General features: G+C 38.0%; 1 protein-coding gene across 1 annotated transcript; it reads left to right on the top strand.

The window, feature by feature from the left end:
- Positions 1–1,671: 1,671 nt before the first annotated feature.
- Positions 1,672–16,082, top strand: LOC105947833 (uncharacterized protein K02A2.6). Its single transcript, XM_031906500.1, has 3 exons — positions 1,672–1,788; positions 14,703–15,520; positions 15,731–16,082. Exons 1-3 carry the CDS (start codon positions 1,672–1,674, stop codon positions 16,080–16,082), a joined length of 1,287 nt encoding a protein of 428 aa, XP_031762360.1.
- The last annotated feature ends 445 nt before the right edge of the window (positions 16,083–16,527 follow it).

The following is a 16,527-nucleotide window of genomic DNA, read 5'->3' as shown; positions in this document are numbered from 1 at the left end:
TTCTCTATTTCTTACTGCTATAGAAGATTTGTAAATGGATCTTTATATTTTTTTTCCATGTCTCAGGAGATATATTTATTCCCAATTCTTTGTTTGACTATTTTTGATGTGAAGGGTCTCCTGTCTTAACCTCTTTTCAAAGTGATGTATATACCGTAGAAAGTTGTTTTTTTTACAGTGTAATAAAAATTCCCATTCTTTAAATTGTCTAAAAGGCATTTCTATTTGCAATGTGTTTATATAATGATGTACCTGTTTATAGCAGAAAGTGTCTCTAGGGTAAAGGCCCCATTTTTATTTAATGAATGACAACAATAGCATTTTACCATTTATAATTAGGTCACTTATTTTTGTAGGAATGTCCCTATTTTTTCCCATCTTAGAAATTCTCGCGGATTTAGGCATGGTGAGAATCCATATTTTCATTTGTGGCTATAAAATATTCAGTACTTGCGTAAGTCTCATTTTTATATGGTTTTTTTCAATGATATCCATGTTTTCGCTTTTTTTCTAGGTGCCAATGGTGAATTCTAGTGAGGTGTACTGCAACATAATTTAGGCAGGTATCAGGAACCTTCAAGCATTTCATGTTTTATTCTAGTTTTTTTCTCTTGCCAAATATATTTTGAAAATATCTAAAAGTAAATAGTTGTTTATATATATAATGCAATAGCATGCCTTTATGAAAATGCAGCATATAGTTTTATTCTGAAAAATGCCTTATTCAATAGTTAGCAGGCTTCTGCTCAGTTTTTTAGCCTGTAAAAAGTAGAAAGCATTGGACTATTACTGTAAAGGTGTTTGAATTATGAGTCACACATGTGTTGCAATAAAAAGAGAATTTTTATTTTTATGTGTTCCTACACAAATTCATGCCAATGTTAACCAGGGAGGCACATGATTATATTAAATGGCAATTGCCAGAATTTTTTTTTTATTTGGGGGGGGGGGGGTTACCTAAGGTATCTTGGTAGTACAGTAATCAATTCAATCAGTTCAGTTCTGTTCTGTTATTCACCCATTTGTTTGAAGCTTAAGGTCCTCTGGTTACCACTAAAATGCCCAGTTCCTTTTCTTTTTCCTCATGATCAAGCTGCAATCTTTTAATCATAAATATGATGCAGTTAAAAACACTTGATTAGTCTGAGGTACCCTGTCTAAACAATATTAAAGAATGCATTAAACTACTTTTTGTGTTTTACATAACTGTTGAGCACATTTATATAAGGGTGGATAGTAATAATGAGCATTTTTGCCAGGTTTCCTTGCAAAAAAATGTTCCTAGTAGCTATTAGGGTCATGCCATATCTATGGTAAATAAATTGCCACTTGCCAATTTAAAATAGACAGGATAAATTAAGTACTGGTTTTATACCAACAGAACAAATTACATATATGAGGATAAATGAAGTGCTAATTTTACATATAATACCCACATTAAACCGATAGGTTTAACATAGCACCAATTTCATGCACATGACCCTCAGCACATATCATTTCAGAATAATGCAGTCCTATGTGGGCTCCACCTGATCTAACACAAAATGATAAAAAAAAAAAAAACTATGGGGGGGGGAAAGATGTGGCTAGCTGCCCAGCATGGTGGAAGGAAAGTAGAGAGAGGCTCCGAGAAGTTCCGTCCAGAACCATACTAAAGATTAGTCTACAACCATGGGGAAACACAGAAAAAGTAAAGAACATGGAGGGGAAGAAGGGAAAACACCCAATGTGACCAAAATGGCGCAGAGACAAGCGCGCAGCACTGTAGAAGAATCAGACAGTGAATCGGTAAGCTCCGACTGTATTACTCTTGCATACCTCAAAACCCTCCCAACCAAAACAGACTTTTCAGAAATGATTACACAAATAAAATCCACTTTGAAAGAGGAGGTAGCTTCCCTTAAAACAATATATATACAGAGATGCATGGATGATTTGGACAATAGAGGCAGGAGGTGCAACATATGGATAAGGGGGCTACCTGAGCTAAGAGAGGGGAGAAATCTACAAAATAGTGTTGTACAATTCTTCAACCAAATATTGGAAAAAAAAACACAAATTGGCATAGAAAGAGTGCACAGGGCGTTAAGGCCGCGTGGCCTACCCACGTAAAAACCCAGAGATATAATATGCTGTCTATCCCCTTTTCAGATAAAAGAGGAGATCTTACAAAAAGCAAGGAAAATAAAACCACAAATGTACATGAATGTGGAGATAATATTACTCCAGGACTTATCGCGGTACACATTACAACAAAGGAAACTAATAAAACCCTTAACAAACAATCTACAGAAAAAAGGGTTAAAGGAGAAGGAATGGCTAGTAAAGAGTTAATCTCAAGCTGCAGGCATACCTTCAGTTGTCTCAATAGTGCCCTTAAGTCTCCCCATATTTCACCTGTTCAGAAGATCTGAAGAAAAAACGCTGTTCCCATAATGCCTCACTCCTGCACAGACACCGAGACCAAACTGAACATGCTCAGTTAGTAAGACTATGGGCGAGATTTATTAAACATATCGCATATTCGCCGATTTTTTCGCGCTTGCGCAACTTTTTCATATGCCTGCGTGACTTTTTCATACGCTTGTGTGAAAAATTCAGAAAGGTTCTGCCACTGTTTACAATCGTTCAGTACGAAAATTTAGTGACTTTCGGATGGCCAATACGATATTATCGTGAATAATACAATTTTTACGTAAGCATTTTTGTGATATTAGCGATCTTCAGAAATTAACGTATCCAATCCGAATTTTTCCCATTCAGGATTCAAACTCGTGTTTTAATGAATCGGCCCCTATGAGTCAGCTTCCTGCTAATTGGCTCAGATCCACATTCCTAAGGGAGGGTGTGAGTTCTTAGCATTCTTGAGGGAGGGGGAGCAGGAAAGAGCAGAGAACAGAAAGCTGCGTGTCTGTGGCACAGGAATTACAGACACAAGAAATCTTTTTTCAGAGAAGTCAGTGCAGCATTTCTGTGAGTGCTTATGGTTGTATTTACATTGACCTTTCTGATAAAGCTTACTTAGTTTATACCTTTCTTTCTCCTTTAATGTTCCGATGGGGATTCCCCTTCAACATTCAAGTAAGCAAGGATGGGAAATCAGCAACTCCTAACTCACCAGAGGACCTGACACCCTTTTGCAAATTCTGTGATATCAAAAAACCGGATATATGCAGGGAAAGCATCCACTATGCGGCGATCAATTGATTGATCCTAGCCTTAGTGGATGCTTCCCCTGCATCGTCGTATCGCCTTTTTTCAAATGACCGGAAGCCAAGTTTTAACAGGTATTTTCTAATAAAGCATTCAAAATAATAAATGGTTTGCAGGATAGGGCAATTATTGGGGCAGGGTAAAATAGATGTTTTACTTAAAAATTTTTAGTGTTACTTTTCCTTTAAAGGTACAGACCAACCATTAAAAAAATGTACACATTATAGTAAATGGTACTCAAGTAATAATCTAACACAAAAAGTCAAAGGGGTGGCAATCAGTATCCATAAACATATAGATTTCTAATATGTATTAGTAAAAGGTCTTTTATACAACACAAAATGTATGATAGGCTCTATATATCTACCAAACAGACACCAAGCAACTAGCTTAAAGAAATTTCTATGGAAATTAAAAGAGTTTGCAGAGGGTATAACAATAATAGCAGGATACTTAAATATGTCTTTATACTCAACCTTAGATACATCCAATGGAAAGTCCATTGGATGTACATCGAGACAGACAACTCCACAAACATAGCGAAATGGCAAGCCTTTAAGGCTCTTGCTCGAGGAATCCTAATCAAACATGGTTCTAGGCTGAAAAAGGAGAAAAATGAAAAAATAAAAAGGCTTGTGGACGAAATACATGACCTAGAAACTAAACATAAGCAGAACCAAAAAGAGCAAGATTTAAAAAATCTTACAACGCTATGGTTAGAAGTCCAAAGATTATTCAATTTCCAAATAAAACAAAAAAAAAAAATTGCTGCTATAATTAGAGAGTATTACGAAAAACTGTACAATATAAATAGTGATCAGCAGGAAACAACCTGACAGCAACTTAAATATAAAATTAGAACTTATCTACAAGATAAACCCAATAACAGAAAGAGAAATTAAGGAAGCCATCCAAATTCTTAAACTAAATAAAGCGCCAGGGCCATATGGCTATTCAGCCAAATTTTATAAACTGTTCCAGGAATTAATATCACCAATCCTTCTCCTCCTATTCAACAATCTATGAAATAAAGAACCATTAAATAAAGAATTCCTACTTGCATATATAACAATAATTCCAAAACCAAGTAAAGATCCTGTAAATTGTGGGATTTATTGGCCAATATCCCTACTAAACCTAGACTTAAAATATTAACTAAGATCCTAGCACAAAGGTTAAAAATATTATTGCCTAAATGTATCCACAGAGACCAAGTGGGGTTCGTGATGGGAAGGGAGGCCAAAGAAAACACAAAGTGATAAACTGGACAATCTGGAGTGCAAAAACACGAACGACTTCTCTGCTCCTATCGATGGATGCAGAGAAGGCATTCGATAGATTTAAGTGAAATTTTATAGACACGGCCTTGTCAGCAATGGGAATCCAAACCAAGTTCAAAGATAAAATTATGGCAGTATATACAATGCCCTCAGCACAAGTAAGAGTTAATGGGTTGCTTTCTAAGCCTTTTGATATCCGAAATGGGACGAGACAGGGATGCCCCCTGTCCCCCCTGCTCTACGTATTGTGCATGGAGTTTTTCCTAAATGCCATTCACCAAAATGTAGATATAACAGGCCTTAAAATAGGCTCAGTAGAATACAAAGCAGCTGCCTTTGCAGACAATCTGCTATTAAAAGTAACAAAACCAATAGTTGCTCTCCCTAACATACTGCAGGAGATTCAAAGGTTTGGAGAGCTCTCAAATTATAAGATAAACATGGACAAATCAGAGGCCCTAATATTAAACCTCCAGAAACAAGAAGAGTGCAATCTGAAATCCTCCTTTAAATTTAAATGGCAAACCGGATGCATAAAGTATCTGGGCATACAGATTCCACCAAAACCACAAGAGATTATTTGAACTTAAATATAAACCATTACTAGAAAGTAACTGAAAAACCCTAAAGCAGGGGTGGCCACACATTTTACTTTCGCGGTCGACTGATGACCGCGGAATATGGAAGTGCAGCTTGAATGAGTACATACACGATGCAGCGTACGTACGCATTCACGCAGCACTTCCACATCCCCGACTTGATCACGGTCCACCAGAAATCCAAGGGAACGACTGGTGGACCGTGATCGACATATTGGCCACCCCTGCCCTAAAGGAATGGAGAAATAAAACCCTTTCCTGGACGGGTAGAATAAACTCAGTTAAAATGATTATTATTAAGTATATATACATATCTTTTCTTCATACTGCCAAAACCCATTCCTAAAATCTATTTTACAGAACATGTTAGATACATACATAGGACAAGGTAAAAACTAAAGAATTGCCAAAACTACACTACACAAACCAAAACTGCTAGGAGGACACAGTATGCCAGACTGTAAATTGTATTACCAAGCGAGTGTATTTTCTAAAATCTTAGAGTATTATAACTGTAACTCTTTGGTGCAATGGAGAAACATTGAAAATACATGGACAGGAGGGTTCTTGGAATCTCTACCTTGGATGCAAAAACCAGCCCTAACACCCCCAATGCAAGGGAATACACTTATAGAAACATGTATTCAAATATGGTCTGAGGTTCGAAATAAATACAATTTAACCTCCTATCCCTCACCTTTAATGCCAATGCACAGCAATATGGAGTTTACTCCAGGAATATTAGATAAAGGCTATGTAACAGCCTTCGGAATACAAAGTCTCAGACTAGCCCACTTGTGTCAACCGGGAAAGACCCCGCTATTCTCCAAAATAAGATGAATTGGTCACAAACAGACCAGTCGGGATATAGACAAATACAAGCCTGGCTGGGAGCAAATACACTCAGCGAAACAAAAGCCAGGGAATTAACAAAAATTAAAACACTATGTGCATTACCTTTCCCAGTCAGACATAGGGGCCGATTCATTAAAACACGAGTTCGAATCCCGAATGGGAAAAATTCGAATTGGATACGATAATTTCTGAAGATCGCAAATATCACGAAAATGGTTACGAAAACATTGTATTAGTCACAATAATATCGTATTAGTGATCCAAAAGTCTCGAAATTTTCGTACCGAACAATTGTAAACACCGGCAGAACCTTTCCAAATTTTTACGAAAAAGTCACGCAAGCATACGAAAAGGTCGCACAAACGCGAAAAAATCAGCGAAAATACACTCGGAGCATTCAAATGAACACTCAAAGCGTTCATGTCTTAATAAATCTCCCCCATCTTCCCTATATAAAATTTTACTGGAAGAAAAATACAAAGCCTTTCCTACATATACTAAGGCATGGGAAAGAGACTTAAATATAACTCTTAGAGAAGAGGACTGGGAACAAATTTTTAAGACTATTGCTCAGTGAGTAGTAGATTGCAGGAATCCTCCTATAAATTAATATCAAGATGGTATAGAACCCCAATAGTGCTCTATAAAATGGAACTAATGCCAGTAGATTGGCGCTCCAGAAAAGTTCCTACAAAAGAACAATGGTTCAAAGGAATTAATGAACTATGCCTAATGGAAGAATTAACAGCATCCATAAGGGATAAATATTATGATTATTTAGCAGTCTGGCTACCATGGATAGACTATATCGACAAACAACAAGCATCAACGGAAATCACCAATGGAAAAGACAAATAAAACAAAGCAGTGATAAAACTACAAACAAAACAATGCAATAATCTAAGAAAATAAACTGCATAGTGCAAATAAGACAAAATAAGACCACTTAGGCATATCTACCAAATCCATAAGTTACTGTTGATATGTATAAAACTTTTAAGGTTACAGCTAAAACAATAAGGAAAGCATAATACTTACTTGAAACTTCAGAATGTATATTTATTTGATGATTGAGCAATGTGAAAATGTACCCTTTGTTACGATGTTATTATTCGAATAAAAAGCTTTGAATAGAAAAAAGAAACTACTAGTAAAAATATAACTCTTAATCCACAATTCTCTTTTGAAGGCAATGGGTTAATGTATGACTTCTATGACACTGATGCTGGCTAACAAAAAAAAAAAATACTTACAATAGCTGGTGGAGCAGCTCCTGTAGGTGACCCTTAGCCCCTAGAATGTATTTAGTACTTATCAGATAGCAACTGAATTTTCAGCCAACATTCCCATTAGTTTCACTTCTGTGATGCCTTCAGATTAAAATGGTTTCCCAACTCCCAGGCAACTCCCGACAAACTACAAGGAGAAATATCCAATCAGAGTGCAGCTGATCTCTACAGCAAGGAGTTTGGCGGAACAACAGAAGTTTTCCAACCCTGTTTAAAGGACCAGCGCAGTCAGGCAGTATGGGTTTTAGTTTTTGAAATAAATAAAAAAAAACATTGATTTTTCGTGATTAATGGTGAATGAAAGCTTTATAAACTATATACAACTTATTCCTAGATTAGTAGTAGGTGATCAAATTGCCTAGTTTTCACTTGCTCATATGCACTTTTGAAGTAGTATTTTCCATTCCGAATTTGCTTCCCTTCTCTGTGTACACTGCCGCCATCTTACTATATTAACCACAATTCCCTCTCAACTTAATGTACATGCACGAAAAATCGGTGATATATTCAGGTATGTGATTGTACCAGGAGAAAGACACCTCTTTGTGTACATGCTCATGGGTGTGTACTGCTTATGGGTCTGAGAATTTTTTTTCTGCAGCATGGAACAAACGGTCCAAAATCCTTAATCCCTGCTTGCAATTTATATTGGGGTTTAATGATTAAGAGGAGAGTTGTAAAAATACTGAACATAACAAAACTTAATAGCTAACTTAATTCCAAAAGAATGAGAACTTTACCTGAAATTTACCATAACATCTTCCTAATGGAACAATATTTTTTTTTCAAGTAGTTGCATACTGATTCTGTAAAAATATCATGTCATATGGAATCTAGTCATAAATCATATAACCATGGTACTATATAACAAATAGACTGCATAGAATGCATACCTCAGTTTCTGTGAAATGCTGGAGGCGATGCGGATCGACAAGTAAAATATTACATATCTGGTGGGACTCTAATGCCAATCAACCACTGTGGGAAAAATATTCAAACTCATCTCCAAGGTGACAAGCATATCAATCCCCTGCTGCCCCAAGATTGGACTGCTAGGAGATATATCAATCTTAGTACCTATTAAATACCACACTGGTATGCATCATATTCTACTTGCAACAAGAACCAATATTACGAGTTTCTGGAAAAGAATGGAGATCCCAAACAAACATCAAATCAAGGCAGAAAAATATTCTAGCCACAAACATGAACAAGCTCGAACAAGTAAAACAAAATAAGAAGTCTGGAAACTGTCCTAGCATCAACATTTACAAAAAACAAACACAAGACTGCCTGTACCTCCTGTCCCTTTCTCTTATTTACAGGTTTTCCTAATTTTATTTATATGAACAGGTATAGGCCCTGTTATATGCATTATCTCCCGTAGACTTCATTATAATCAAATAATTCATATTTTTTATAATGGTTTCGTTTTTCTCTGTAATAATAAAATAGTACCTTGTACTTGATTCCAACTAAGATATAACGAATCCTCATTGGAAGCAGAACAATCCTATTGAGTTTATTTAATGTTTAAATAATTTTTTTAGGAGACTTAAGGCATGATGATCCAAATTACAGGAAGACCCTTTATCAGGAAGACCCTAAAGGCACTTTGTGAGCTGCAAGTTTACCTTGGATAAGAATATATGGTAAATAAGCCCTATAACCATTCAAAATTCTTATTACTGCTGTGTCATATTCTTGGCTTTCAGAACTAAAGTCAAACAAATCATATTATTGTTAGTCAGATTTCAAGATAAAAACATGTATTAATCTTTATCGCACCCTTTATTCACAAGTAAAATAATGCATGCTTATTTCAATTACTGTTGAAATATTACTAAATAACTGACATAAATGTAAGGTTGATATAAAGAACATTTTTGAAGGTCAGATTTCTATGAAATCCTGCTTCAAATGTTTTAGATGTTGTGCAGAATAATTATACTATTCCCTGTTGTTGCTTAATTGTTTTTCACTTTGCTCTATTATACAATCTATTGATATAATGCTTTCAATATAGAAAATATAGTCAGTATAAACAATCATTTTAATATTTAAAGTTAGGTTCACATGGATGGTTGGAATAATGTGATAAAATAAATATAAATAAATGTTTTTATAAATCACAAGGGGTAACATAAAAATGCTGAACTATGATCACTCCACCAATTTTTGTTGTTATTATGTCTTATTAGTATTTGTCATGTATTTGCTAAAATGTTCTATGTTATTAATATCATTGTGGAAAGAATAATGGAGTCTTGTTGCATCTAACAAATGGGAAAAATGTGTAACATATATGACATGGTTGCAGCCCATCTGATAGAGGTTCTTTTCACAAAATCTGTGCATTTGTGTAGAAACTTATTGTACAGCACTGTGGAATATGTTGGCGCTTTATAAATAAATGTTAATAATAATAATAATAATAATAATAATAGAAAAAGAAACCTGCAACATAAATGTTTGAAGTGCCTCTAAACTTAAGTGGCAAAGGAATACCTCTAATTGAAATCATTGCCTGATTGCCTGGTCTATAATTAGCACCCCACTCAAGTTATACCTAAAGTTCTTGCCATTAGAGTGCCACTTATCAATATCCCTGCATCCAGGCTTAGAACTGTAAACATGCCTGAAGACACTTAACAACGCGTTGGTGGACTGGAGATTGGTATTGATGTACCATTAAAAGTGCGATAAGTGGTTATAAAAAAAAAAACCTTGAAGGGATATTAAATAGATAACGTCCCCTAAGCCCTGTGGGATTTAAATGGGATGTAAATTTAAAAATCATAATCTTTGTTTGTGTTATTTAGGTCAAATGAAATAAGTCTGCCATATATATAGGGGGTAAGATTGATAATAATAATAATAATAATAATAATAATAATAATAATAATAATAATAATAATAATAATAATAATAATAATAATAATAATAATAATAATAATCTTTATCCCTCTTACTAGGGTTATGGTTCTTTTGAGAAAGTAAATAAAGAATCAACACCAATCAAACAATTGTTACAATTAAATGATTATTTAAACTTAAACATGTTTACATTATGCATAGTCTACAATGTATTTACCAACAACCACAAAATATAGGAAACATGGAGGTTAACTTCCTTCTGTCCAGCAGGTCCCTCGTGGCTTCCCTCTCCAGTCTCCAGCACATCTATTCTCCCGCATCTGCAGTCCTAACATGCAGCAGGTTTTTCATACCTCTCCATCTCCAACTAACAAGGCCCAACTTGTCAGATGGGGATTGATAAAGACCCCACCTAGCACTTTATATGGGCACAGGCTGGAAGAAACCATTGCAGCACAGAGCCTGGTACATATCTCAACCTGGGCACAGGCTGGAAGATACCATCACAGCACAGACCCAGGTACATATCTTAGCCTGGACACAGGCTATAAGATACCATTGCAGCACAGAGCCAGGTACAAATCTCACCCTGGGCACAGGCTATAAGATATCATTGCTGCACAGAGCCAGGTACAAATCTCACCCTGGGCACAGGCTATAAGATATCATTGCTGCACAGAGCCAGGTACAAATCTCACTGCCAAGCACAGAGATCCTGGCATAAACGTCCCAAGCAAGCAGGAGCTACATTATCTTTATCTTGCGCTCGTTTTCTGCGCTCGGCGCTTAAGGTAAACAACCCCCTAGAGAATGAGCAGAGGGGGGTAAATAGTGGCCCCTGGGGCACAATCGCCCAAGGGTCCCATGGGAAAAGCCAGACATGTAGATTCTACGTGTCAGGCTTTTGCTGCTCTCCCCCTCCCTTCCTGAGCTCCCCCCTTACTTCCTGTACTGCCCACTCACCGGACCCAACTGCAGCTGCTGTGCCTGTGATCTTCCGTGTCCCTCCTGCGATCTCCAGCTTCTTGACCCCAGGTTGGTGCCAGATACACACACAAACACACAATTATACACATTTATAATTACACTTATACACACACACACACTTACATTTTGGGGGGGTTCACACATTCACAGCACTAACAGCACTCACACTTACTTGCACACTCACACACATGCACACAAAACACATTTTGTCATGTGTACACACACACTTACACAAAATTGTGTTTTTTTAATCGCATTGTTTTTTTTTCTTGCCTGAAAAAAATGTTTTATTGCCATTGTGGATAGTGTATTCGCCAACCGCACTGTGCAATACCTTTTGTGTGTTATTTTGGTGTCTTTATTACATTTTCTGTGATTTTGGTGCATTTTTAGTCATTTTATTGCATTTTCAGCTATGCATAGTTGTTGTTCACTTGACTTTGTCTGTAAAACTAATTTGCCCAAGCCAAAATACTCAAACTGTGATTCTGACTGCAGATATCACTAGGAAAAAAAACCCCATTGATTTTAGTTTTTTTGGGGGGGATTTTAGCAATTTTATTGCATTTCACATTGTTCTTTGTTACTAAGTCTTTGCACATGGACATTTTGTCTGCTGTATTTCAATTTTGCTTCCTCTGTACCCCACATAGTTTGGTAAATCTATGCATATAGAGCATCAAACTGTTTTATGTTGGTACTGTAGTAACCTGCTTGTGTAGACATCATCTTGGTTAATGGCATTCTGGCTGTTTTGCCATTGCTTGATGATGATATTCCTATTCCTGTTGTGTGCTTCCTGTTAAGCTGAGAGCAAGCATGGAGCAGGCCAGATCTACCTGCCTTGTTCTAATAAATATACCAAAAGTTCCAGTGTGTATCTGTACCTGAACTAACACAGCAGAAGTATTAACCCACTGCTAGCCAGCAGTTTATTACAGTGGCGACGAGGATTTGTGCATTTGGACTCAGAAACAGACTCAGCTGCAGAGCAAACAGGCTGCACAGGCTGCATGATTCCTTCTCTGCACAGTGAGTAACTTGCTACAATGTCTGCCATTGGGAAAGTCCCAGAGTTTTCAGAATCTGCTGAAGAATTTGAGTCTTATTTGGAAAGATTTGAGAGATGGCTGTCTGCAAATGATGTTAGTCAGGAAAAGAAAGCAGACATTTTACTTGCTACACTGCCAGCAAAAACCTACAGTCTCCTTAAAACTCTTATAGCTCCTGCAAAGGCCACTGAATTGTCCTATGAGAGAATTACAGAGACCCTCTCTCAGCATTATAAACCCCAGCCTATCATCATTGCTGAACGCTTTAGATTTTATAGGAGAAATCACAATATGGGGGAAAGCCTTGCAGACTATATTTTGGATTTAAAACGGCTATCTGCCTCCTGTGAATTTGGTACATTCCTGGATCAGGCTTTGCGAGATAAGTTTGTATGTGGCCTCCATGATGAGTTCTACCTGCATAAGCTGCTAAATGAAGCAGATCTCACTTTCAAGTCTGCTTGTAACATTGCCTTGGCCATAGAATTAACTAGAAGTGACTCTCAGCAATTCAAACAGCAAAATAGTTCTTCATTTACAGATATCCCTAAAATAACTACAGAGTCTAAACCCATTTCACCAAATTCACCACAGCCACCTACAGAGTCAGTTACAGGTGAGCAGGCATTTCAGACACAAAGGGTCAAACCCTGCTACCGCTGTGGGGGCCTGCATCAGCAACTGAACTGCAGATATAAATCAGAAACCTGTAGAAATTGTGGAAAGTTAGGCCACATTGCTCGTGTCTGCAGAAGCAAACCAGGCAGGCCCAGGGCGCAATATGTGTCTAATTGTGACAGCCAGGAAAGTGACTGCACAGACTTGAATACAGTCAATACTACGCATGGGGGAGATGATGGCATTCATATTAAGCTGGAAATTGATGGGCATCCAGTAAACATGTTACTTGACACAGGTGCATCTGTATCACTAATATCAGAGTTTGTTTACAAGAACTGTTTAGGTGGAATTGCACTGCAGAACTCACTTTTACATCTCACTTCTTATACTGGAGAGAAGATTCCTGTACTTGGAGAGATTCTAGCACCGGTCACATATGAAGGTCAGTCATTTACATTGCCTTTAGTGGTTGTGAAGGGCAACAGGCCCACCCTTTTGGGCAGAAATTGGTTGAAGCACCTAAAGCTGAATTGGGCTAAAATATTTACTATCAAACAAACTGAAGCTGCCTTTCACAAAAATCTGGAACAGATCCTGAGTAAACATGACTCCCTCTTTAAGGAAGAATTTGGCAGTATTAAGGGGCTAAAGGCAACTATCACTGTAAATTCAGATGCAAAGCCCATTTTTCATAAGCCACGTCCCTTGCCATATGCTCTTAAAGAACCTGTGGAGAAAGAACTAGAAAGAATGGAACATTATGGTATTGTGTCACGTGTCAAATACAGCAGCTGGGCTGCCCCAATTGTAGTGGTCCCCAAAAAGGACAAAACTATTAGACTTTGTGGTGACTACAAGGTCACTGTCAATCGCTGTATTGAACCAGAACCCTACCCACTACCAAATGTAGAGGACTTGTTTGCTACACTTGCTGGAGGTAAATACTTTAGCAAAATTGATATATCAAATGCCTATCAACAGCTAGAGCTGGATCCGGATTCAAAGCCATTTCTTACCATCAACACACACAAGGGGTTGTTCCAATACCAGCGCTTACCATTTGGAGTATCTACAGCTCCAGCAATCTTTCAGCATGCAATGGATCAGATTCTTCAAGGAATTGATCATGTGGTCTGTTTTCTGGATGACATTTTAATTACAGGTTCAACTGTTGAAAAGCACTTGGCACTGTTAGACAAGGTGTTATCAAAACTAAAAGCATCTGGGGTGCGAGTAAAATTGTCCAAGTGTCACTTCCTCCAGGAGTCTGTAGAATACTTAGGATACCGCATAGATGCACAAGGTCTTCACCCAACAGAAACAAAGTTAACTGCTATTGTTAATGCACCTTCACCTTCAAATGTGTCTGAACTACGCTCCTTCTTAGGACTGCTAAATTACTATGGACGGTTCCTTCCAAATCTGTCAACATTATTGCAACCCTTACATGAACTTTTGCAGAAAGATACCAAGTGGGCTTGGTCAGCCGAGTGTGAAAAAGCATTTCAGGATGCAAAGCAAAGACTAACCAACAGCAAGTGGCTAGCACACTATGACCCTAGTAAGCCACTCAGATTAGCATGTGATGCCTCACCCTACGGAGTTGGAGCAGTTATATCACATATACTGCCTAATGGAGGAGAACATCCAATTGCTTTTGCGTCTAGAACCCTAACACAAACAGAGCGCAACTATGCTCAAATAGAGCGGGAGGCACTAAGTATTATTTTTGGAGTAAAAAAATTTCATAAATATCTTTATGGAAGGAAGTTTTCACTGGTCACTGATCACAAACCACTTCTGGCCATTCTTGGGCCAAAATCAGCAATTCCAACATTGGCAGCACTTCGAATGCAACGGTGGGCACTACTCCTATTGGCATATGACTATGATATTATATATAGACGTTCTCAGGATCATGGGAATGCAGATGCTCTATCACGGCTTCCGTGCCCATATACAACAGATGTTCATGACGAAAGTGTCATTTTTCAAGTTTCATTTGCAGAGGAACTACCTATTTCTTGCAAAGATATTGCAGCTGCAACAAGTCGTGATCCTCTTCTGGCAAAAGTGTGGGACTTTACTTCCAAAGGCTGGCCAAACTACAGCTCTGACAAAATCCTTAAGCCATATTTTGAAAAGAGAGATGAGCTTTCCATAGATCAAGGTTGTTTACTGTGGGGGATACGGGTTGTCATTCCCCCAAAATATCGTCAGAGGCTCTTGCATGAACTTCACGAAGGCCATCCAGGTGTAAACAGAATGAAAGCACGAGCTCGTGGTTACCTGTGGTGGCCAGGCCTGGATCAAGATATAGAAATTTTTGTAAGTCAGTGTACTGCTTGTGCTTCTGTACAAAATCAGCCACCCACTGCACCCCTTCACCCATGGACATGGGCCACATCGCCGTGGGAAAGAATCCATATTGACTATGCTGAAATAAACCAGCAAACATTTCTTGTGGTTATCGATAGCTATTCCAAGTGGTTGGAGGTGTTACCCACTAAAACGAGTACAAGCGAGAAAACGATTACCTTGCTGCATAATTTGTTTGCATCCTATGGTCTGCCAAAGGAATTAGTTTCAGATAATGGACCTCAGTTCACATCTCAGGAATTCCAGTACTTCTTGCAACAAAATGGTATCAAGCACAAATTGACCCCACCTTATCACCCAGCTTCAAATGGTGCTGCTGAACGGGCTGTTCAGACATTTAAAAAAGCTTGGATGAAACACTCAGTAGCCAGTGAGTCCGCTCGCACTACAGGAGAGTTGAGACTTTGTCAATTTCTGTTTAATTATAGGAATACTCCACATTCAGTCACTGAAAGTACCCCAGCGGAACTGTTTTTAAAGAGGCACCTCCGAAGCAGGTTGGATTTGATTAAACCCTCTTTAGCTGATACAGTGGAGAAACATCAGAAGCAACAAGTCAGAGCACATAATAGCTCCAGACAAAGATACAAAGACTTTTACCCAGGTGATAAGGTTTTGGTTCGAGACTTCCGCCACTCAGGGCGCCTTTGGTCTCCAGGGACCATTTGCCATAGAAGGGGTCCCCTGACGTACGAGGTTCAAATTGGTAACCGTCACATTCATGTCCATGTGGAGCATCTGGTTCCAGATAAGAGTGTGTCACCCGTACCTCCTTCATTTTCTACCATTGACTTTCAAGTACCTGTAGCGCCCTCACAGGAATTACCAGATGCCAACAATCCATCTAATCCAACCAGTGCTACAGCCTCTGAGGGTGAACGGAGGTATCCGATACGAGCACGCAAGCCTCCTGACAGACTGGACTTATAATGCCACTATGTTATGGTTAACTTGGACATTTCCACTTTAAAATGTTTAGAACTGAGTTATAACTGTTGGTTATATATATATATAATATATATATTGTCGAGATCTACTTTTTGCTAAAAAGGGAGGAATGTAGTAACCTGCTTGTGTAGACATCATCTTGGTTAATGGCATTCTGGCTGTTTTGCCATTGCTTGATGATGATATTCCTATTCCTGTTGTGTGCTTCCTGTTAAGCTGAGAGCAAGCATGGAGCAGGCCAGATCTACCTGCCTTGTTCTAATAAATATACCAAAAGTTCCAGTGTGTATCTGTACCTGAACTAACACAGCAGAAGTATTAACCCACTGCTAGCCAGCAGTTTATTACAGGTACGTTACTAAATGTGGGGTACATAATGGGGCAAAATGCAAGCTTTGTGACAATTTTCAGAAATGTTATAAAAACC

Source organism: Xenopus tropicalis, chromosome 7, assembly GCF_000004195.4.
Source record: "Xenopus tropicalis strain Nigerian chromosome 7, UCB_Xtro_10.0, whole genome shotgun sequence".
In the NCBI taxonomy this organism is placed as follows: Eukaryota; Metazoa; Chordata; class Amphibia; order Anura; family Pipidae; genus Xenopus; species Xenopus tropicalis.
The sequence above is the reverse complement of the archived record's forward strand: the minus strand, read 5'-3'. Positions and strand labels throughout refer to the sequence as shown.